The 24,834-nt window shown below is 37.8% G+C and overlaps 1 protein-coding gene across 3 annotated transcripts in view; it reads left to right on the forward strand.

The window, feature by feature from the left end:
- The window catches only part of cdk14 (cyclin dependent kinase 14), a 156,253-nt gene that overhangs the window by 16,014 nt on the left and 115,405 nt on the right, over positions 1-24,834 (forward strand). The window contains exon 1 of one of the 3 annotated variants that reach the window (XM_084435533.1): positions 24,043-24,666. The exons of 1 other annotated variant lie outside the window; for it this stretch is intronic. Coding sequence is in view for 1 of the 2 variants with exons in the window: in XM_084435532.1 (XP_084291658.1) it covers positions 24,630-24,701 (72 nt within the window). In the remaining variant the exon portion in view is untranslated. Of the gene's footprint in view, positions 1-24,042; positions 24,702-24,834 lie in introns of those variants that run through there. One more of the 3 variants, XM_084435532.1, reaches the window with a different exon arrangement.

A 24,834-nucleotide genomic window follows, 5' to 3' on the forward strand; every position in this document is an offset into this window, starting at 1 on the left:
TTGGGGGAGAAGGAGAGGGGGATGAGGGAAAGAGATGTAGATTAAGATGACTCTGAGGTGAGACTTTCGTCTCAATAGTGCACGAGGAGGAGTTCAAATGTTAATTTCCAGAGAGGTCCTTTGTCCTCTCAGGGTCTGGTCGCTCTTCAACCAGCCTGTCCGGCATCTCCTAATTTCTCAATTCTTACAATTTCAGCCATCAGGAATTGATCAGATAAAGGATTAAAAAAGACAAGATTTTGATTTGAATTAAAGTGCACGGATGAATCATTCACAGTAAGATCAAGAACATGAATTAAAGACTATTTTGACCGTCAAAACCCATAAGACTCTGGTTTACTTCAAAACGAATTAAAAGTCAAAAGATTCATAAAGGTGCCGTAAAAGCCTAAATTAAATCTGCTCATCAAATAAATAAATCATATCTTTTAACAAGACTTGGACTAAACCGCTTGATTCATATGGATTTTTTTATGACACCTTTATAACAGCGGAAGGGACAGAAACCTCTCAGGTTTAAAACGGCTTATCAGTCAATATTAGAATTATAAAAATAAAAAAATTGTGAATGCATGTATGAAGCGATATTGGATATGTAATTGTACATGCTCATTTCCACAATTTTTACAGATTTTTTTGATGTGATCTAATGCTCACTTGAAGTTAATCTTTAAAACAAGTGCACTTATTATTGAATAATTTGGTTAAATGTAATCTTTACCAAATGTCAATATGAATGTCCATACATTGCAGCACCTAAAATCTTTTCTGAAGGAGGGGCTTCATAGAGACAGGAACTAAACAGAGCGTTACTGACAGACTGGGAAGAGAGGAGCTGCAACAATGAAATTTGTGGAAAAATAATGTGTTTATTGAACATCTAAGCATGAAAACCTGTTCTAGAAGAGCCCAAAGACAAAATCAAGACTAGTTCCCCCTTTCATTTTTAACCAAAGTCTTATAGGTTTGGAATTCCGGTGAGAATCCGTCTATCACGGTTTCTGCCGCCTCAGTAAATCAGCATTCGTCTGGGAGACAGACATGTGACCAAACCGACTGCATTATCCGGACGTCAGCTCCTCCTAATTGCTCGCCAGCTCAGCTGTTCCTCACGGAAAACTTTCCAGAAATCTGAAACGTTACACAGCATTTCCAGGATAGAAAATCAGCGTTGCTGCATGTTGTATTCCTCATTTCAGATAGTAAATGACAATTTTAATGGGCTGTCATCTGTTTTCTTCTTCCTCCATTAGCTTATAATGAAGTGTGAAACGCTGAGTAAATGTGATGAGATTGTCATATCGCCATTCGCCCCTCATCCATTATTTGTTTGCGTTAGTGTGGGGAGGTTGGTTTTGCGTAGCTCTTGGCTATCATCCATCCATCCAGATGCTTGCCAATTATCTTTGAGATGGTGTTGTGGAGTGATTCAATCCAGCCAAACACACAAATGTCTTTTTCAAACGCTGCAAACGGTCCTGGATCAAAGTTTTTCAGGAACTGCCAGACAGATGACATGTTTTCCTTCCAAGGAACACAATGCAATTTTGGCCCAGATTTTTTGCTTTTGGAGAAAATGAAACGAGCATTTGCTGGTGAATAATGTTCATCATAGAGAATCATGACACTAGCTGTGTCTTCTTTTAGCTCATTGATGTTGAGTGGTTTGGACTTGCAGTCTTGTGGCCTTCGTGTGCCCCATTTGCTTCATGTGCTATTTCATGGTTTGTAAGGATGCTCCCAAGTGCCCTTTTTATTAATTGAAATGTAGCGTCAGAATTATTTTTAATAATTAGATGGAGCGATATTGGATTTGCAATTGTGCATTCTCATTTACAATTTTTTTTCACTCTTAATTTATTTATTTTAGTTTTACTCAGATTTTCCACGGACCCCGCAGAATTCCCTTGCGTCTCCGTGGTTTTCCCTCAGTTTGAAAACCTCGGTCGTTGATCACTTTGGATGAAAGCATCTGCTAAATGACTTACTTGCAAAGGAAAAGAGCGGTTCAATCCAGGAAGTGCCACATTTGTCATGTTGACATTTAAATCAGTTGGAGAAGTGCTCAAAGAGGTCATCGTTTCAAAGCCAAGCGTATGATGTCAGCGTGCACCAGCGTGTGAGAATTACTTTTCCTGATCACGCGTCTACATTTATACTGTGGGGCTTTATGTACTGCATGCTTCTAATATCACACTCATAAGTGCTCGAGGTCAGTTATGATGCCGTGAGTTAGTACACCGCTTGGTGATTTTACCGTATTAATTCGAGCCTGAGACTGAGTCCTCATCGTTTAGAAGTGCATGCAAAGTGGATCTGTTCTTGAAGCACAGAAAACAACAACTTCTCAACATGTCGACGACACAAACCAAACTCTTCCAGGGCTCGGCTACTATACAGTGCTCGACGGTCTAAGTAGACGTCGCTCACGTGCAGCCAATGAAGACCATAGGCGAGCATTATGCAAATTACAAACCTAGGTTCGAGCAGGAAGTAAGTTTGAAACTCTGCAGAGCTTTTACATTCTCGAACAGCTATATTACACATTACATGAAAGGCAATAACTGAAAAAGCATAATACGGGCACCCGCTGGTTATATGTGCTGCCGTCTCCTCCTCTAAGCTGCTTAACGCTCCTATCATGAGCTGAAGTTATTAGAAAGTTTGAAGACAGCGGTTCAGAGGAAGATTACAGATGAGGAGGTCATGATGGTTCTCCATGACGAGGATTCATTTTTGTAGAACATTGAGTCCTCATTTATGTTTCATTTAGGTTAAGTGTAAACTTTGTCTTAGATGCTTCTCATAAAATCAAAAAGAAATTTAAAGTGGATACACATGAGTCAGTTGTCTTGCAGAAAGAGGATAGAGCTTTAAAATGAATGTGGAGAGAAGCTCAGATCATTTGAGAAGAGCTTTGACTTTGAGACATTGTCGAGATCTCCTCTGAAACTCAACATGAGACGCGAGAGATAATTGAGGTCTGTTGTTCAGAAGAAACATTTGAGAATAGGGATGTGAATGTGTGTGTACTCTCAATGGCCATGTGATGCTGACAATAATTTTGGTCTGTTGGTCAAGTAAGATACAAATTTTGTTGATCCTGGAACAACATTCCTGTCTGAATATTTAGCTTTAAACCTAAATTTACATATAAGTTATCCGTAAAATGACAGGGAATTAGGGCTGTAATATCCCAATCGATTAGTCGATTATTTGGTCGATACGTTCTGGCTCGACCAAAATTCTGATTGGTCGATTTTTTTGCCGCGTTCATTTCATCAGTTTTGCCGCGTTCATTTCATCAGGTGGAAAGCACTAATTGCTAATGGGGGTGTTTTCAGAGCACCCCTGTTTCACAGGTAACAGTCTGTCTTCAGAACACCCCCCTTGTTTTCACTTCTTTTGGATTAGCCCAACTCACTGGAGAAGAGAGACAGATTGAAGAAAGGTTACTAGAAGGTTTGCTGAATATTATTTATTTAATTGTGAGAGCGTTCAATTCATAGTCAGTCAGTCAGTCAGTCCTCTTCTACCATGTCAACAAAGACATCGGCAGTGTGGCAGCATTTTTTTTAAAGTTAATAGTCTATTCGTGTCTCAGCCGCGAAGCTGAGCTCCACAGAGCGGCTGAAATGATAGTGTCTGTCAGTTATTATAATACATATGACAAAAACAATTGTCTAAATTATGTTGCATATTCCTCAAAAGTTCTTGTGATGATATCACTAGTTGACAACATAGTACTATTTTCGGAAATCATAGGCTATGATATTGCGCAGGTGCACGTGATGCAACGCTGTCAGAGCCGACAGACTCGTGTGTCAGACTCATTTCAGTGCAAAATAATTAGGTCAAAAACTATTTAATATACTGCAAATAGCCTACTAGTTTTTTATGTTTATTTATAATTCATTTAGGCGGACAACAAGGCTACCAAGTACTGCGCACAGTGCACAGCTAATTAATTTAATGTTTTTTTTCCTAACGTAATTTTTAGTCGATTTTTAGTCGAAAATTTCAGGATTTTCCAAGATTTTCTTTCGTTGATTACAGCCCTAAAGGGAATAGATATGTGATGTAGAAGCACCTAACCCTGGTTATAAGCCTAAACTTGACATAAACTGTAAACTCGTTCCTCAAATCTGATTGGTTGATTGGAATGTTGTTCCAGGATCAGTAAAGCATGTTGTACTTGGTGAAATCAGCTTCACCATGGTCTGTTACACTAGGTCAGATTCTGTGTAACGAACAATTCTTTGCGACTTAGAAAAGTTGGAAAAGACGTGTGTTGTTCGAGGGCAGACGTAAACGCATGACGACAGGATGACTGAAACTGTTTCAAAATGTTTAAAAGGTATGTTTATTCTAATGTGGCACTTTAAGTAATTTGGTGCCTATTTGTGGCCAATGGCTCCTTAATTGATTTGTGTTGTTATCTGGAACCCTGCATATTGCAAAAAGTAAAATACATACTTTTTCTGTTTTTGTCATTTTAACATGGTGCATCCGTGCATGCTGTAGTTTGTTCAGTACAATGTAAGAGACGTCTCAGAACTTAGATCTTCAACATGGACTCTGTAGTTTCTCTTTATCCGTCGAGGCGCTGCTGTAAATGCAGTGGGTGGTCGCACTCTTCCCCTGAGTCATGATTATGTGGCTTCGTCTGATGGTTTTTGTGTTCTCCCTAATGTCTCCAGTCACCATGGATACGCAACAAGTACAGTCTTCGGGATAAAGCCTTTGTGTCCGGACTGTAACAAATGCATTCAGCTCCCCAAAGAGCGGCACACGAGCATGACATCACATCCTCTGCATTCATCGGGCACACAAGTGTCGTTTGGGTGATAAATCAAATATTCATGATATATTCTCAAGTACATTTTTTTTTTTTTTTTATAAATGTTGCTCTATACAATGGCATATTGTAATGATTTTAACAGACTTTTTATGTGGCAATTCATTTTAATGTCATTAGGCTTGATGAGTTTGATATGAATCAGTTCAAACTGTCCATTTCAGTGAATTCATTCAAAACTCTGATTTGATTCACTTGTATCATCTCTCAAAAGTGTTAATGAAACGCATCTGACATTTTTCAAATGTTTTAGTAAAAATATATAGGTGAGTATTATTGCTGTTTATGACTATTTATTGATTCAATTCAGTTCACATTCATTTGTATAGCGCTTTTCATAATGCATATTGCTTCAAAGTTACTTCACATAAAATGCAAGGTTTCTGCATTATAATTTCTGCAGTTATCAGAGGTCGTACAAATTTGTTACTTTATTTATATAAAGCACAATTTAAAACAACAGAGAGTTGACCAAAATGCTGTACAGGAGTGAAATATAAAACATTAACAGATTAAACATTCATAAAAATACAAAATAATATTATTAAATATTTCACACAAATATCCTTCATTTAATGAAAAGCGCGCCTTGATTATTTAAAGATTTTTAGTGTATTTTACTTCTTAAAGGTCCCGTTCTATGTGATCCCATGTTTCAAACTTTAGTTAGTGTGTAATGTTGTTGTTAGAGTATAAATAATATCTGTAAAATTATGAAGCTCAAAGTTCAATGCCAAGCGAGATATTTTATTTAACAGAAGTTGACTACAAAAAACGGCTGGATTGGACTACACCCCTCTACATCCTGCTTTAATGATGTCACTAGAACCGTAACCTCCGCCCACAGGAACACAGGCGTATTGATGGCGAAATGTCAACAGATGTGGTTGATGTTTATCTATAATCGGATACCGCAAAAGTTTAATTCGAAGTTGTTAGTTTGCTCTGTCCATTTCACCACGGACTGTTTTTCTAACCTGGAATAATATCAAGCAGACTTCTCTCAGCGTTTCATACTGACGAAGGGGACTATTTCAACTATATTCCAGCAAGCGGTAAGTAGTGATTTAATATGGAAGTAGCGATCACTCTTCACATCGTTCGTTTCTCTTAGTAGGATGAAAATAATCTTACTTAAACTGTGATTAATATACAGAAAGCGATCAAAGAACAATCCCTTTCCAATCGCCCAAGCTATCAATCACACAGCGCGAGTTTATCTGGACACTTGCCAAAACTCGTTATGAAATCAATGACGCTGTTACACTGCACAACGAAGCTCTTACTGTATTTATATGCCTCATGTTTGCATTGGTGAAATCATTAGTGATAGTGCAGAAACTGCGTTGCAATGATAAGATCTTTCACGCGATCAACAGACTGTCATCTGCTCAATGCTCATAACTGCAACCTTTTATGTGATGGTAATAGATCTAAATACTTAAAAAACTTCTCATGATTCGTTAATCCAGATAGCTGTAATAGTAAAAACGTATAATAGCTGTAATAGTAAAAGTTTTCCAGATAGTTCCACATGTAATGCCAGATATTTCATATGCAAGCATGTCAGCCAATCACAGCAGAGGGCGTTTACACTGAAGTCTCACAGCAGACACGCCCCTTCAAACAGAGTGTTCAAACCAGGGAATGAAATCAGGCTAGGAAATATGCCTTTTATTTCTAAATTATAACAATTTTTTATCTAAAAAACATACTAACATTATAAGGGCACCCCTGGAAACATTATAAAATAATAAAAATAATCCATGGAATGGGACCTTTAAATTGAATATTTTGACCGTTTTGTTGAAATGAGATTCATATTGTATAGAGGCTCGTTTACGCCACTGAATAAAAAATAAAAAAGTTCATTACGACTTTTTATCTTGCAATTCTGATTTCTTTTCTCACAATTCTAATATATTGTGTGATATAAACTCTCAGTTGCAAGAAAAAAAGTCAGCATTGCGAAATAAAACGTTGCAATTATCTTTTAAATGATGTGCCGTAAACAAGCTTCCATACTATTGAGACCTCTGACGTCAGACTTTTGAGAAATCCGAGCATAGTTTGACACATTAATAAGATCTCTTCTGAATGTCTAGACCACTGAGGTCTTTCTCCCCTAGAGCAACGTCTTGTGCACAGACTGTCATTAATAAGACTTTGATATGAGACAAACAATATTTATTTTGCTCCATTTACAATGTGTAAATCTGACGTGTCTGTGGGTATTAATTATCTGTTATTCTTGAGGTTTAACTTTAGCCTCGCAGGAGTGAGTCTGTCTGTGCGCTGTGAGAATGCTCCACAGGGGCTCGAAGGTCATGTTATACTGCAGCGTATCTAAAATCACTTCAAGATGTTCCTGCCAGATTGCATCTGACCTCAAATGCCACTTCATTTTTTATTTTTCCCTCGTTTGCCAGGACAGGAGTAGGATATTAACCGCTAACGCTGGTCTTTCCCGGAGGTTGCATCTCCTGATCCTGACCTCCAAGCACTGACTCTTATACAGTCTGGAAAAACACAGTGACATCAGCATTCATTTCTTATCCTTTTGAGGGCATTGTGGGAATGAGTTCCCCTGGATACATGTTTGTGTACCCTTTCAATGCTATTTTAAATATCTCGGTAGGGATGGGAGATTTTTAAGATGTAAAGATATTTCTCAGACTTTTTAAAAATGATATTCGATATGTATCTCAATATTTATGCATTTACTTTTTTTATTTAAAGGATGCTTTTCAACGAAACACTCTTTGTCCAGTAAATTCAGCAATATTTGCCAACAATAAAATACAGTATGAAAAAAATTTGTTCAAATAATCAATGAGAGTCAGAATGTTTATTCCAAGAAACAAAATATAGTAAGAAACCAAGTGAGTTAAAATAATCCAGATGATTCAGAATATTTATTTCAAGAAGTAAATTACAATAAGAAAGAATGAGTTAAAATAACCAAGATTCAGAATATTTGCAAAAAATTTAATTTATTTCAGAATATTTATTGCAAGTAAAAAACACCAGTAAGAATTAAATGAGTTAAACTAGTCAAGGCATGTTTTAAGTAAAGAATATTTAATTTATTTCAATTTAATGATTACATTTTCATTTATATGCAAAGGTATCTATACATAGTCATACACGGCAATATTCCACTATGTGTATCTTACTAAATCAATGAATGCATGGAAAAATTATTCAAACGAATAATTGAATCAGAGTTTTAAATCGATTCACTGACAGTTTGACTGATTGACAGAACTGAGTCTCTGTAACTTTGGCTCTCCTTAAAGGAACACTCCACCGTTTTTTGAAATAGGGCTTTTTCACCTTCTTTCCTACATTTAGATAGGTGGGCAAATGCATTTTTGTCTCGTGCATGCATTGTTTTAGTCTAAAGTAAAAGTGCTAAAAAAAATAAAAAAACGTACTTCTTGTGGCCTGAGTATTCACAACGAGTACAAATAGCGATGCAGATTAACACTAGGCGATTTCCTAGGCAGATATTGACTTGGGACTATATTAGGGGGAAGCACAGGCGAAGCACTGCTACTTGGGTGCAGAGATATCACGCAACCCATGCACTGAGACAAAAATGCATTTGCCCACCTATCTAAATGTAGGAAAGAAGGTGAATAAGCCCTATTTCAAAAAACGGTGGAGTGTTCCTTTAAACTTCAGTATACTACAAACAAAGAAAGGATCATGCAACTAGTCTTAATAGACAAACACACACACACAAAAAAATCATCACTTTATATTTCCAGCACAGTTGTTCAATCAATATTGCCCTCCTCTTTATTTTTACAGTAACGTGCATCTGCGTTCCAGTGTGGTCAATGACAGAATGGCTGCCGGCTCAGTGCCAGCTGTGTGTTTGTGTGTGTGTGGATCCTCAGCCAATCTGTCAGTGTTAATTGACGCTACATGGTTCTCAATCACAGCGGCTCAGTCTTGCATGTGAAGGTATGAGCGCCTGCGTTTTGTGCGTAATCCCCGCTGGCCCTCGTGACCCACGTGAAGCTCGCCGTGCCACTGCCAGCGTGGGTTAAGACCCTTCATCTCATTTAAAAAAATGAGTCGTATAATCCGTACGTTAATTAACCTTCCTTAATAGCCCCTCGAGGATGTATAGTAGATCAAATATTGCTGAGATATTAAAATGCAAATGCAGATGTGCGGAGGCCTGCGGAGCTCGTTTCATGATGAGTGTCAGTGATGGTTTCAGAAGCAGCGTTTGATGGGAATGGAGTCGCCCCGTGTGGTTCTTTCGTAATTTGTTCACGTCGTGTTTGATACAGTATGTGCCTTAGTGTCTTCTGAGATTTTTGGAGGTAAATGAGTTCTTGTGGAGATTTTATTTATTTTGTATGGTGACTGGGAGGGGACATATTCGGTTCACTTAGCTTTGTCGTGGCCACCACAACATATAAACTCGTGGGAACGTGATCATATGTTGTTGCCGCGAGATATTAAGTTGTGGGAACGTGATAATAAATCGTGGCCATGGGATCATTATGTCGTGGCTACGCGATGTAAAGTCATGGCCTCTTGATCACATGTTGAGGGAATGATATATTTTTCTCATGGCCACGACTTCATATTTTGAGAGAACGACATCTATTTCTCGTGGCCGCGAGTTATGTTGAGGGAACCACACCGGTCAATACTGTAACCATATAGGCTGCAGCAGTCGGAGATGGAGATGACTGATGAAACATGAACATTTTACTTTGAATTAGGAATGTCACATAAAGATATAGTGCGCTCTCTGGCATTAAGACATGGGTACGTTATAAGTGAAAGACACCTGAAGCGCATTCTTAAGTTGAATGGGCTTTTTCGTCGGAAATTTGCTGGCTTGAATGAAATACTCGGGTCACGAATAAAGTCCCTTAAAGGTGCTCTAAGCGATGCCGGGAGTCGTAACTTCTTGTTGACATTCGAATTGTTGTCAAACAAAACGAAGGCTAGCTAGACCCTCCCTCCTCCTCATCCCGTCTCCTCCCTCCTCCCCTCCCTGCCGGCATAAAGGAAAGTCAAAGTAGTCACTACAAACAAAGTTAAGTTTTACTGATACTTCATTCAATGTGTAATGTCGCCAAGTTAGATAAATGCTTTTATATATTGCAGAACAGAATGCAGAAAAAGAGAAACATTGTCTTAAAATCGTTTCGCCACCTGAGGTTATAACTATAGCTCCCATACAAGGACGCAATAATAGCAAGATAACGTTAGCTTCGCGTTTCCCAGTGAGCATAAACAACAGTGGCGTCGTAAACTAATTAGTCAAAGTTGTCAACAGCCTATAAATGAACATTCAAATTCATAACAAACAGTGGGTGAAAACAATCATTCACACAAACTGCTGACATAACGTTACTGTGAATTTGCTTGATCATTTACAATAGAGATTGATGGCTAGCTGCTATAAACATAGAAGTTATGTTGTATTCATCAAAGTTAATGCTGACTGCATAGTTCTATCTAATTACATCCTTGTGTTGGTTTGGCGAACATGAACGTCAGGTTAGAAAGAAAAATGGATTTATCTGTTCTGCAAAAACAGAGCAACTGAATGTCGGATTTGAAGCCCTTCTGCCGGCGGAGTTCTCCCACCTTTCGAAGGTTTTTCCGATGTAAATTCGGGACTTCGTGCGTTCCTTATCCTTGTCCCTCTTCTTTGCAATTTGTTCATCAGAACGTCTTCTATTTGGTCGTGTGTCGGCCATAATTCAAACTTCCCTCTTCATGCTTCTCTCTCCTCCACACCCCCTTCATGTGCACGCGCACTAACCCCCCAAACCCCACCCTCAAATACTTCTTGCCAGTGATTGGCTGGAACACTGTTTGTTGTCTTTCGTGGTGCGGGTGAGCCCAGTTTGTTTTTGTTGCCGTTTGTGGAGCCTGTGTTGTCTAGAGAGACGGCGTTTTTTTTTTACAGTGTGTTCAGGGGACAGGCAGCTAGCGGATAGTGAGGAGATGTTTGCTGTAAAATGTTTTGGCCTAAAAAACGCGTGACATCTTTTAGAGCACCTTTAAGGCAATAAACAAAAACAAATTATGAGAAACTTAAAATTAACAAATAAATGATGACCGGGGTAAAAGGAGGAGCCCATGTCGTGTGTGAAGTTTCGGTTCCCACATGTTATAAAACTCATAGTAGCCACGACAAACGGATGTCAGATACCCTCAACATACGATCTCGTGCCCACGACTTAATATCACATTCCCACGAGTTTATATGTTGTGGCCACGACAAAACTAAGTGAGCCGAACATGTCCCCTCCCGATAACCGTAATTTTGTTTCTCATCAGTATATAATTAGGGCTGTGCAGCAATTAATCGTGATTAATCGCATCCAAAATAAAAGTCTGTATTTACATAATATATGTGTGTGTACTGTGTATAATTATTTTGTATATATAAATACACACACATGCATGTATATATTTAAGAATTGTTTATTTATTTATTTATTTATTTATATATATAAAATAGTTATATTTATATATAATATAAATTATGTATATATATATATATATATATATGAAGAGTTCAGATGCAAAAGCCTCTAAATGCCATCTGAAATTTTCTTCTAGAATGATCATTTTTATCAAGCTCGTATATTTAAGTTCAGAAATTTCACTTAAATGGCAATGAAAATTACCTATTAATTGTCATTTAAGTGAAATTACTGAAATTAAATATACGAGCTTGATAAAAATGATCATTCTAGAAGAAAATTTCAGATGGCACTTAGAGGCTTTTGCATCTGAACTCTTCATATATATATATATATATATATATATATATATACAGTATGTACATGCAAATACTTCTTAAATATATACATGCATATGTGTGTATTTATATATACAAAATAATTATACACACACATATATTATGTGTGTGTATAATTTTGTATATATAAATACACACATATGCATGTATATATTTTAACTTTTATTAACTTTTATTTTGGATGCGATTAATCGTGATTAATTCATTGCACAGCCCTAATTATATTATATTATATTATATTATATTATATTATATTATATTATATTATATTATATTATATTATATTATATTATTATACTATATTATATAATCCCTTTGCAGTTCATGGTAACTTTTTGAAATGTGATTTTTAAGGACATTTTGTCACTTTTTGAACTTTGTGTCGCTGCTTGATGTCTGATGTAGAATCTGGGTGGTGTCACAAAAGCAGTTGTGTAGCACTGATGTAACAGAGCAAGTTTAGCTCTTGACCTTCGAGTCGTGTCGTAGGGTCGGGGACAACCGCGTATGATCCAGCCTGAGCCGTGCGCTGATTGCTGTCGCCATTTGGCCGCCGCTATTGTTGTTGATTAGATGTTGAGCAGCAGCTGGTGTCTAGCCTATATTAGCGTGCTGTAATTAGCTCATACTGATGAATACCGTGGGGTATTCCCCCCCCCCCCCCCCTCCCCAATCCAAGCTATCAAAATGACCATTTCGGTCATTAGAGTGTGATATGCAAGGACAGATTCCTGACTGACGGAAATATGCAAAGCACTCTGGAAATGTCAAGCTCAGGAATGTTGGTCCGTGCTAAACACGCTGTTCGTTCATGAATAATGCAAACTCAGAGCGACTCTGTCTCTGAGATCTGAAGTGTTCGACATGCCCTCTGTGAGTCAGTTCTCGTGCCTGATCATGGTGAGGTGTTCGTGGAGAAAGTGCTACTGTCTCTGAGTGTTGAGTTGCATGACAGCTGGGATTTGTGATTCTCTCTCTGCCAGGATTCGGAGCGGAGAACAAAAACTCCATCGGTTGTGCTTCGGACGTGAACCGCGCTTAATAAAGCACTCTGTCATTTAGCATTAGCATGTTGCCGCACCACCATGAGGGCTTTCACCATTGACCAATTAAGTTTGCTGACTTAGATTAACTCAATGAACAAACACTGATGTAATCTATAGAGCTTAATCAGGGTAGTGCTACCCATAAGGACATGGTGCTCACCATGTTTAATTTTTAATGGGAATGCAAACAAGGCTGTGAGGGATAGAATATAGTGGATTCAATACAATGGATTTTACTGTTGTTTCACAATGTTCAGTTAATAAAACATCTTTCCAAAGCAAACTTTTAGTGGACAAATGCTCTATGAAACCGTTTTTAAAGTTGTACATGTGAACTTGGACCTTTATAAAGTGTGTGCCAATGCATTATCCCTTAGCCTTGTTTTCATCCACGTAAAATTTGATATGGCTTCTAACCTGACTGAGGTCGATTGTACACTTTCGGATGTCGGGAAAAAAAAAGGTAACTAATGGATATCACCATATTTTCCCCAGCTGATTAATCACAGTACATTAAGACAAATGTGTTGTATTTAGTGCTGTCAAATTAATTGTGATTAATCGCATCTAACATAAAAGTATTTGTTTACATAATATATGTGTGTGAGTGTGTGTGTGTGTGTGTGTGCATGTCTAATACACACACATATATAATATATATAAATATAATAATACACACACATATATTATGTCAACAAAAACGTTTACGTCAGATGCGATTAATCGATTTGACAGCACTAGTTGTATTACAAGTTTTCTGAAATGTTATGTTTAAATATGCAAATGATGCATATCTAATTAAATATGCACTTGTTTGCATAAATGTCTAGAGCAGAAATTTGAACATTGGATGAAGCCAGGTTCAAAATTCTTGTTTGATTTTGCTTAATAGATGAAAAAAAAAAAAAAACTTAGACTATAGATAGGAATAAAACTGTAAAGTTTGGTGTATGTGAAGCTGCTGAATTGGACCGCCTTTAAAGATACGTATTATCATAGAAATCTACATATGCAAATAGATAAAGTGTAATAAAATAAACTTTTGTGGATGCTTTCTTTCCACTAGTCCACACGTAATGGAAGCAAAAAACCCCAAAATTGAGTGCTTGAAAAACAATGCTTTGCCTGTAGCATCTTAATGGTATTTGTTTGATTATTTTACACTGCACATGCAATTATAGCATAGATCCGAGTTGTTTGTCATGATTTTGATGTGACATTATTTGTGTGTTGTTGTGTGGTTGAGCTGATGGGTGGAGAGCGATTAGTGTGGAATGACAAAAAGGGTTAATGCCTCTGAGAGATGAGCTCATTTCCTGCTCGCGTCCGTATGTGTGTGTTAACTGAATATGACTGACCATCATTGCATCAATATTCCATTAAATCAGCTCATGTTTTAAAGGAACAGTTCACCGAGAAATCATCAATCATTTACTCAAACCCATATGAGATCAACATCAGGGTGAAAAATGATGTCAGAATAAGAGAAGGACTGAAGAGTGGTTGGGTAAGGAGTCACTTTCTTTTCTGTCTAACAGAGCGGTGTTACTTCAGTATACTATTCTAGTATCTAATCTATTCATATTTTGAATGAGCTTTTATTTTATATTTTCAGTTTTTTATTTGGATTTTTAAGTATTAAAACAGTAGTATTTAAACTTCATTTTAGTTTAGATATTAGGCATTTGGCAACACTGTAACAGAGTGATTTCTCAGGGTTTTATTGGCATCAGCAGAGGGGGATTGTGGGATGGTAGGATGAATCATGTCCAAATAAGATCATATTTAAAGGGTTTGACTTAGTTCACCCTAAACTGAAAATTCTGTCATTAATTACTCACCCTCATGTTGTTCCAAACCCAGACTTTCTTTCATCTTCAGAACACAAATGAAGATCTTTTTGATGAAATCTGAGAGCTTTCTGTCCCTTCATTGACAGCTACACAACTACCACTTTGATGCTTCAAAAAGTTCATAAAGAGATCGTAAAACGAATCCATATGAATCGAGGTGTTCAGCGGTCCAAGTTTTCTGAAGAGACTTGATCGCTTATATGATGAACAGATTAAATTTAGGCTTTTATTCACATAGAAACATTGATTAGCGAACATAAACAGAAGCTCAACCGAACTTGCTTGACGTGCGAGAACAAACCTCATTGGTTCTCGCTGAAGCTCAAACGTGCTGCGTAACACGAGAATGATCCTCATTGGTTCTTTCTGAAGCTTAAACGTGCTGCGTAACATGAGAAGAACCTCATTGAGATCCCCCCCCACCCCCAAAACCAAGCATATTATGCAAAACGCCTGCAATCTGTGCACACACGAGTCTTGCCACATGATGTCTTTGATTTAAATGGCACAAGTCTCAAACATCATTCTTGTATTTCAGATGTTGCTGTTAATCTAGTGAATCTCTCTATAAGTGTAGTTGCTGTCTAAGGACGATTACATGCTAGAGTTCATGCCATGCTGCAAATCCAGTGACTGGTGCACGGAGGAAAAGCAGGGTTTGTGAAAGTGATTTAACTCTTTTCAAACCCTCAGAAGCTGTCTTACACGCTCCTGTCCGTCAAACAAACGGGCAGAAGATTTCCCAGATAGTGTTTAATCTGCTGAAGTAATTAAAATCTGATTGGTCTGTGACTCCCTCTTGACCTTGAGACTCATTATTGGCATCGATCTGTCCTTCAGTGTCTCCCGGTGGCGTTTCAGGACACGCCACTCACGGGTCTCATAGGTACACCTGATTTCAGGCTTTGAGTTTTGATTTGTTCCATCAGATTGATGCCTGTCAATGTCAACATTGTCATTTTCATCTCTGATAAAGCCCAGGAATTGAGCATTGATCCATTCGAGAGACTGATCGGTGGTGACAAAGGTCTCCAATTCAAAGCTTTGGGGGGAAAAAACACAGCCTTTCGACTTATTTAAAGCTGCAGTCTGTAGTTTTTCCTCTTTGTCGCCATCTCTGTTCGAAATCTGCAATTGCAGTTATTCGCGGATTTATTAACTTTTACGTGGGTTGTGCCTCGGCTCGGCACAGCGTGGATGAATCCAATGTTTTGAGGAGAATGTGCGGCTGTCAGTCGCCGCCGGTGTGGATCCTGTCATTCGCAATCACAGATTCTACTTTTTTGAAGTATGACCAACATAAGAGTTTTCACCGGAAAATGTCGTCTGAACAAGTTACATCCACTTTTGTTCTGATCGACTAAGGGGAAAAAAGCATTGCAGTAAATTGTGCTGATTAAATCTAACGATCGCTTATCATAATCACGTCAAACCGTGCAAATTATACTTTGTTCTCAAATTGTTAATTTTAACAACATCAGCATTGCGTGACTACATTTAATCCCCTTCCGATATTTATCCTTGTTTTCGCATGGGCCGGTTGCAGTCTCTTTTTTTTCTGTAGCCACTCCGAAGTCCGAAGTCTTTTGCATTTTACAACGGGTAAATCTTCAGTTGTCACTGGTGATTGTCGTTTGAACCTTTCTGGATCCTCAATTAAATTGATAAATTTAATTATATCAAGTGCTGTGAGAAAAGGCTATAAATCTCCACGTCCAACATCTTCACACTCATAGCCTACTAGCCGAGACTCTTCTTTATGTGTACAGATGTGCCGTAATGACGCAAAGACATGCTCGAATATGCGGAAATCCACCAGTACCACTAGAATTAAATATATTATTACAAGCTTACCGTTCTGAATCGAGCTAAGGCAAGCAGAGAGTTCTGAACACTGGCTGGTTATGTACTTGCTCAAATTTATTTTGGATCATTTTTAACCCAAAAAAGTTACGGACTGCAGCTTTAAAATAGTTTTACATGACATGTACATATATGCATTTAGCAGACACTCCTTTTGAGGCCATTACATAAAAAGTTTGTCTGTCTGTGTATATATATTCATATATATGTAGTGTGTGTGTGTGTGTGTGCATATATATGTAGTTTGTCTTACTATTTGTGGTGATTTGAACGCTCTCTGCTGACTCAGCGTCTCTGTGTTTTCTTACCGTTCGTTACGGTCCTGAATGCCAAAGTCAGCACAAAGTTGAGGTTACTCCTCTCTAGTTCCACTAGAAACTCTTGAACCAGTCACAGCGTCATTAACAGACGGATGAAGACACGTCCCCTGAGCTTCAGACTATTGTTCTGTTAATTAGTTTCCAATTAATTCCAGGTCAGTGCTCTAAGGCAATCAAACACCTTTCCAATATTCTGTTGCTGTTGTGTTTTTGCGATCGATTTTGAAACGGAGGTGTGAAGGGCCGAGAGGAATAACGATGACTGGATCGTGTGTCTGGAGGAGAGTCGAGCCGCGTCAGCAGAGTCTTAAATCTCCTGCTCCAGGAGGAAGAGCAAACATGCAGACCGTCAGGAGATGTGCAGACACACGGCTGCCAGGAACTCAGTAGCAACTTCTGTGGTAAAAACAGTGTTAGAGTTGGTGAGTTTGATTCATTTCTGTGAATCAGTCCAAACTGTGCAGTTGTGTCAACTCATTGAAAACTGATTTATTTTTGTCTTCACTCAAACTTATTCATTTCTATCACATATATATAGATGTAATGACGTATGCAGCCTTCAAATGCGACCTCCAGAGGTCAATCGATAAAAAATGACCTAACTAATCACATTTTTCTGTAATTAATCGCAATTAATTTTCACCTATTTTTTTATATATATTTATTATATATTTTTATATTGTAATAATTTTACAGTTAATCTCCAAATTAATGTAGAAACAACATAAAGACATTTATTTTAAATATTTGATCTAACAGTTAGGAAATAAACAGATATTAATTAAATTTAGCAAACGCTTCACCGTTTTCACTGCATAAATTATACATTTTACATAGAGTAATCCTTATTAAAGCTACAAAGGTTATTCAGTCAAGAACACTGAGTGATTTTCTCCGCATTTTGTTCTTTGATTTACATTTAATGACAGGTTTATTAGGCTGCTGTCACTTTAAGACCCGAAGCGCAGATTTGACATATGATGTCCTCACAACTCTTTACGGTCATTTACGGACTTTATTTAACTCATTTAATTTAAAATGTTACAAAACATTTCTGTTTTAAAGGAGCCGTATGTACGATTGTGGCCAAAACTGGTACTGCAATCACTTTCAAATTACTGTAGAGCGGTGTATCCCCTCCCCCTCCCCCCTGACTCGAGGTTGCCAGATAGGCTGCAGGATCCAGCACGAACGTTTGTAGCTGCAGCTGTGGTAACTAGAGCTGAGCTGGCGACCCGGATGCCGAAACACTACTGACTTCGTGATTGGTAGATAGGTGGAGGGTGGGGCTTCAGGCCAAAACACAACATGACAACATCAACATCAGTTGAGGGCTGCAACTTCACTTTTTAAATGACAATATCCTGGCCGGACTACTGTTGTCAGTGATATAAGTATTTGAAATGAACATGATTTCTTAATGTCTAGTGACATATCAGGGCCATTTTATGATTAATTGAAATACATTTCTTACATACAGCTCCTTTAAGTAAATTTCTTTTGAAATTTCTAATTAACCCTTACAAAACACATGAACTTCACATGTGCAAAAACTCGTGATCACATGTGAAATTCATGTGGTTTTTCTGTAAGGGAAAGAATATTGAAAAAAAGGGTTATTTGCTGTTTATTGTTATATTGGTGCTGCTTCGGAAAAAAAACAACAACTATATAACACTATATATAACTATAAACACTATATTCCAAATCAGACAATAATAATAAAAGTCAGAAAAAGCTTTAAGTGAGGAAAACGCACACTGATATGAGCCAAACAAGAACCATTTCACTGTACGGAAAAAAGCACTGACCTTCTCCTTTCGTGTTCCACGTAAAAAACAACAACATGTGGGTTTAATCATGTAAATCATGACATTTTTGGCTGAACAATGCTTTTGCTGTCATGTGTTGTGAAATCTCACTGTCTTAGTCTTTTTGTAGTTTTGCCCATATGTAAATAACATTCTGTGTTAAACCGTCGGTTTTACCTGAGACAGACTTTTGAAGAATTGCCTTTTCCTCTTTAATTAAGCGTTGTGTTTTCACACTGCTGAGTCTCACCGGGGAGTTCACAACAAATGCAGATTGTCTAGAATTCTTGAATATATTTGTTTAAATCTGTTTACGTGTAGAGCCTCTATGCATAATTCTCCAAATCCAGTCAAATAAATATTCATTCTCCATTTTGCACACATTGACGATGACAAACTTTTGTTCTGGGAATTTCCTGCGAGGAGACGCCTTGATGAAGAGATTCATTTGATGAGTTGTGATTGGCTTTATTAATGCGCAGATTAACAGTCTGCACAATGTTTCTAATGAGCACTTCATGGCCCAGAGTGATGAATGAATCCTATTATGGTGTCAATTGAGGTTATTTGCAGCTTAATACGTGAGAAGCACAAAAGGCCAGGCGATTTATTTTGATTTTCGCCTCTATCTTTCGTCGCTCTGGCCGAATTAATGGATTGGCTCGTTAGCTAAACATGAACTTTGAGGGCAGAGCGAATGGTTAACATGATAAATGAGATCTTCTCTTGTATATGATATGAAAATGAATAGCGGCTCTATTTCAAATCCTAGTAAGCTCCCTAACTGTCTGCTGTCTATATAGGCAACATCCTAATTAACAAGGAGTCATTTTGTTACACCCTCCATGCCTCATATAACGCTTCTCATTTGAAATGCACACTGGGAAAAGTATTTCTTCCTTTGTAGTTTTGTGTTGTTTTCCAGTACACGTATCTAAAAATTCTTAAATCACGATTCTGGATTTTCTGGATAAGTTTATCAAAACTAGTGCCAATTGCTTAAAATATCTGCATATGAAAAAAAAAAAAGAATCTTCTTTTCCTTTTGAATCAGGTTTATTTTCTGACCCAACTGGTATTTGTTCTTGTTTTAAGGATAAACTTTTTAAGTGAGTTTATGGTTAAAATGAGAGAGAAAAATGCCAATGGGGTAAGACTTTTTTTTGTTTTGTTTATTTGTTAACCCCTTTGGCAGATTTTTTTTCCCCTCTTTTAATTATAAACTTTATTGTCATATAAAACAAGACTTATCCTCTGTCATGTTGTCTTAACTTATTGATCATATAGTTTTTTATAGTGTTGCTTTAAGAATTTTCAAACCTTCTTTATGCTTAAAATGAGGAAAAAAAAACATCTGCTGTAAAAATACCTCTAAGGAAAGAAAATCTTGTTAGTATGTTTGCTCAACTAACCCATTGGGATGGTCTAATACGCGTAAAATACACAGCACACACAAATATTAGCGCATTTTAATTGTATTGAATTATTTGATTGAAATTCAGCATTACTAAGTAACTATATAACTTTTTGAAAGCAAACGATCCTGTGAGTTGGGAGAGTTTGGGTTTCTAATGATGGTTGAGAAGGTTTGTGATTTTTTTTTCCAGTGGGATTCCCGATCGTCTCCTACTGTGTTCCCGAAGGCCCATGTGTGGCATCTCCATCCGTATGTCCACGCAGCGTGTCGGATGTGCTGTGCTGAATTATGTATGGTGTTCAGGGCTCCTTTTGGGACTTTCCTCAAATGAGCACGAGTAAATCTCACAAAAACACTTATATTTCTGTGGAAGCTTGTTTCCATGATGGAATAAAAGAATAAAAAAGGTAATTGCAAGTTTTTATTTTACAAATCAGACTTTCTTGCAATTACAAGTTTAACTTTCTCAGTTAAGTATGACTGTTGTTTAAAATGTTTCTTGTAAAATTCAATAGGAAAATAAAAAAATAACCCCAAATAAGTCACTAGTTGTCATAGAGTAAAAGCATAGAGCTATAAAATATAGCAGCTCAGATCATTAGCTCTTGTGAGCATCTGATTAGAAATCTTTGAGTTCATGTTGACAGATGTGAGCATAGTTATTGTTGAGATCTCTTCTGAGACTCTAGAGGAGGCATGTTTTTCCTCAAGAGAAACATCTGAGAAACGGGAGACGGTCAGTTGAATCCCATGATTAAATGATGGAGATATGATCATTATCAAGAGATCTCATTAGTGAGTCCAGTCCTGGGGTGGCTGTTCATGACAGATGGACGACCGTTAGCTTCTTTTCTCTAGCTCTTGTCTCAAAAGTGTCTCTGTTCAGGCTCTTCTCCTTTTAAATGAGTCCAAAAAGAAGCTGATAGTTGTGACTGGGTTAAAAACATAGATTTCTCGATTTGAATCGATTCTCATTTTGATGAATTGGTTCTTAAATCCCAAGAATTGATCTTTTAGTCTTTGCTGTTTTCAGTTGATCCATGAGCAGAACTTCACTAAACATTATTTGTAGCGCATCCCATCCAATAAATCGCATTAAGATTTGTGCTTTGATATTTTTGATTTGAAACAAAGTCTCAGCTTTCAAATTCTGTCAATAGTATCATGAAATTCCGACTATAAATGTGGCTTTGGCACTCTTGGCAACTTGGTAAGTGTTCATTTTGAATCCTGTTTAAAGAAGAAAGTAACTAACACTGCCTTTGTCAACCACCTTTCCTAGAACAGCCTCACTAATGGTTTTGATGGTAAACCAGCACCAAACCATCACTGGACCATGCAAGTCTAAGGCGTTCACACTTGTAGTTCGGTTTGCTTGGTTCATTTGGTCTGGACCAAAAAAAATAAAACATTTAGTCCTGGTCCACTTAGCGTTCACATTGGCATTTTAACACCGAGCCTAAAGATACCGAACCTAAAGGCATAGGGATATGTTCACAACCTTATTGGTTGGCTTTTATTATGTATATTTCATGATGGAACTTGCCAAACATCCAAAACAATGCTGTGTTCTGGGATAAATGCGCTCGCCGTGTGTGTGTAACTACATATGATGGTATGTTGACCAGCTGAGAACTCGTGAAGAGCTTATAAAATGTGTAAAGGAGTCAAAACAGCGTCAGGAATCCCTCCCTCACACACACAAATGTTTGTGACGAGTCGTGGTTCTGATGCTGTACCGAACTGTGATGGGCAACATCACAACTATGATGAGAATAAATCGATATGCATGATTTTGTCCTTTTTAGGGTCACATTTTGTGACATCGTGTCCCGTTTTTGGTTCGTTTACATGTCTTTGGTCCGTGTTGCGTTCATATTTCAGTCGACCCGCACCAGAGTTCGTTCGGAAGCGGACGAGACTCATGTTTTCAGCGTCTCGGTCCTCTTGTTTGGTGTCACCAGGGTTCGGATGGCAGCGTTCACACTTATTCAAATGAACCGCACTAACAGAGCAATCGCACCAGGATTCGTTTTAATCAAACCAAACACGCCAACATGTCCGTTATTAGTCGATCATCATAAGTGGTTGTTTTCCATGTCGGATCTCTGCAGATTGAGGGTTTAAGAGCTTTGTGGTGTTGTTTTCTTTTGGTGTGCGAATAAAGACTCTTTTCTACCTGCGCTCTCACAATGGCAGTGTCTCCCATTCCTATGGCAACACGCGCATCTCTCAAGGTTGCTGTGAGCGATAGCGGTTCATGCAATCTCCTGTGTGCAGATAGTGCCGTTTTTACAGTTCACCCGCTGCCCTCGGGTGCTCACCATGGGCCGCGCACAATCTCTTCTGTGTTGCTGATAAGGCAAATGTTTTTGTGGAAGCCCCTGTTATATTGAATTATAGGTCAAGCGGTGACCTCGTACGGACAGGCAAGCCTTATTGATCTGTGTGAAGTTGAACTCAGTGGAGCTTATCCAGGTAAACAAGCCATTTCTACTGGGATGTCATTTACTGTGTGTAAAAACTCTCTAATGTTAAAGGGGAAAGTGTCATTTTAGCCTTTCACATTATTGTAAAAAAAAGGTTTTGTTCTATATTTAAAAATCTGATTTGTACTATAAGGTGGTAAAGGGGATTTTGGCTGAATCACGTTTCACCATAAAATTAAGAGAATTATATTTATATAATACTTTTTGGCATAGTGATAATAGTTTTTCATCATGACAATTTGGCACATTTGCCCCAACTTTTCATTATTTATCATAATGTGACCTGATTTTTCAGTCATTTTGTAATTGTTCTCAGTGGTGATTATTATTTGAGTTTCCTTTCTGTAATACAAAAAATACTTTTTTACCTAAAAAAAATACTTTATTTTTCGTTACTGTTTAAGTCTGCATTATATGTACATTCACCCTATCAATTTTATAAATGCATGGTATTGATCTTATTGTTAACAATTCATTCATGCATATTTTTTCTTTTTTTATTGTAATTTTTGGTAACACTTCACTTAAAGCCTTTATGTATGATGCATTATAATTTATGTATAATATAAATAATTGTAACCAAAGTTACTGTAAAATGCATTATAAAATTTAAAATGTTACATTTGAAATTGGTTGTTTGTCATGTTTTAATGCATTATACTTTCTAAAGGTGTTCAATGAGTAGATAAGTATTATAATGTATAATTGTGGTTACAATTATTCATGTGATCATACAATGCATTATAAGGTGCATTACAAGGCATAATGAATGCATTCAAAATACTTTTATAATGCATTATATATAAAGGCTTTAGGTAAAGTGTTTCCTATTTAATCACATTTTTTGAAAGATCCACTGAATATTTGGACTTTTAAAGGCAAAATTGTCACACAGCAGGGCTTTTAAAATGAGCAAGTGAAAACCTTAAACGATAATGTCTTTTTTTATATTATAATATTCATGAAAATCTCAAAGTCTCAAGGCCAATTCACATTTATTTCTACAGGGTGTTAAGGGTGTAAAGTTTATTAATTATGAAACAAATTCAGTTTCAGCTATAAAGCAGCTCTACAGAAGAAAATTGTATAATAGAAAAATAATAGAAAATATATATTTTTTTTCTCATCCAAAAGTCAGTGCAGTCCAGTCAAATCAATATATTAATATTAAGTGTGTTTTAGGTTTCAGTATTGAGAATATTTAATTGTCAAGAAAATCTCAGTCTTAATGTGAAGTCAAGTCACATTTAGATGTTTAGCGCTTTATACAATACAGAGTAATAAACCGAAAAATAACAATGTTGTAATATTCATAAATTATGAAACAAATTCAGGTTCAGCTTTAAATCAGCTCTTACAGTCATTATTCAGCTTTATTTAACTCAATAACAGTGTGGATGTTGCACATTTAGTGTCATAATCCAGCTCAGTTCAGCTCAAATTGTGAGAACAATGCCAAAAATCATAGCAGACCTAACAATAGGTTTCATGTTCTTCCTGCAAAGTATAATTTCCCATGTCTTTCACTTGATTGTGCAGTGACATGTGACCTGAATGTGTTTTTGACAGGTTTTGTGAGGCGCTGCTCTCACAGGGATGCAGGTTTGAGTCGTGTGTCACGTCCTGATCCCGTTCCCGTTCCCCCTCCCTCTCTCCCGGGTGTTTGGCAGAAGCTGCGGCGATGCAGGACATCTGGAGCGTGCAGTATTTCCCTGTCGTTTCTGATATTGTTGTTAATGTTACTCACGACTGATGGCAGCTTGGCAGGCAGGCGTTTCATATTTCACTGAAACTGTGCAGGGCTGGAGTGAATCAATAGCTGAGGGAGAGAGAGAGAGAGAGAGAGAAGCCGCTACTGCCTCCCGCTTCCTCAAACTCCTCCGGATCAGACCATCTGGGCTCACGGGGGCCGGCGCTCACAGCCCGTGTGTTTTCCCTCGGAGCGGGCGGCTCGATGGGGCACGAGAAGTGTTGCGTCACATCTCAAACGCGACTGATGTTCTGTGATGAACGGACTCTGCATTGCAGCCGTGTCACACTGACACTCAAGATGCCACTTTGAAACATCCCCCCCTCCCCTCCCCCCAGGCATTCACCATCCCTTTTGTTGTAGTCCGCTCTCCGGGCTCGCAGCCGTCGGAGCCAGCGAGAGATGTTTTGAATGCGCTGTGTTTGGTCTGCGCGCGAGAGGCACTCAGGTGAGCTGTTTCCTGCAAACACTGACTGCTATAAGGTAAGAGCACAGCACGACGAGCGCGGCTTCCCCTCTCTCCCTTTCACTGCATGCTTTGTGCATCAGCAGAAACACTCCCCAGATGCTGCCATCACGTTTATACGGGTTTATGTTGCAAAAGATGCGCCCACAC

This window comes from Rutilus rutilus (genome assembly GCF_951802725.1).
Source record: "Rutilus rutilus genome assembly, chromosome: 17".
In the NCBI taxonomy this organism is placed as follows: domain Eukaryota; kingdom Metazoa; phylum Chordata; class Actinopteri; order Cypriniformes; family Leuciscidae; genus Rutilus; species Rutilus rutilus.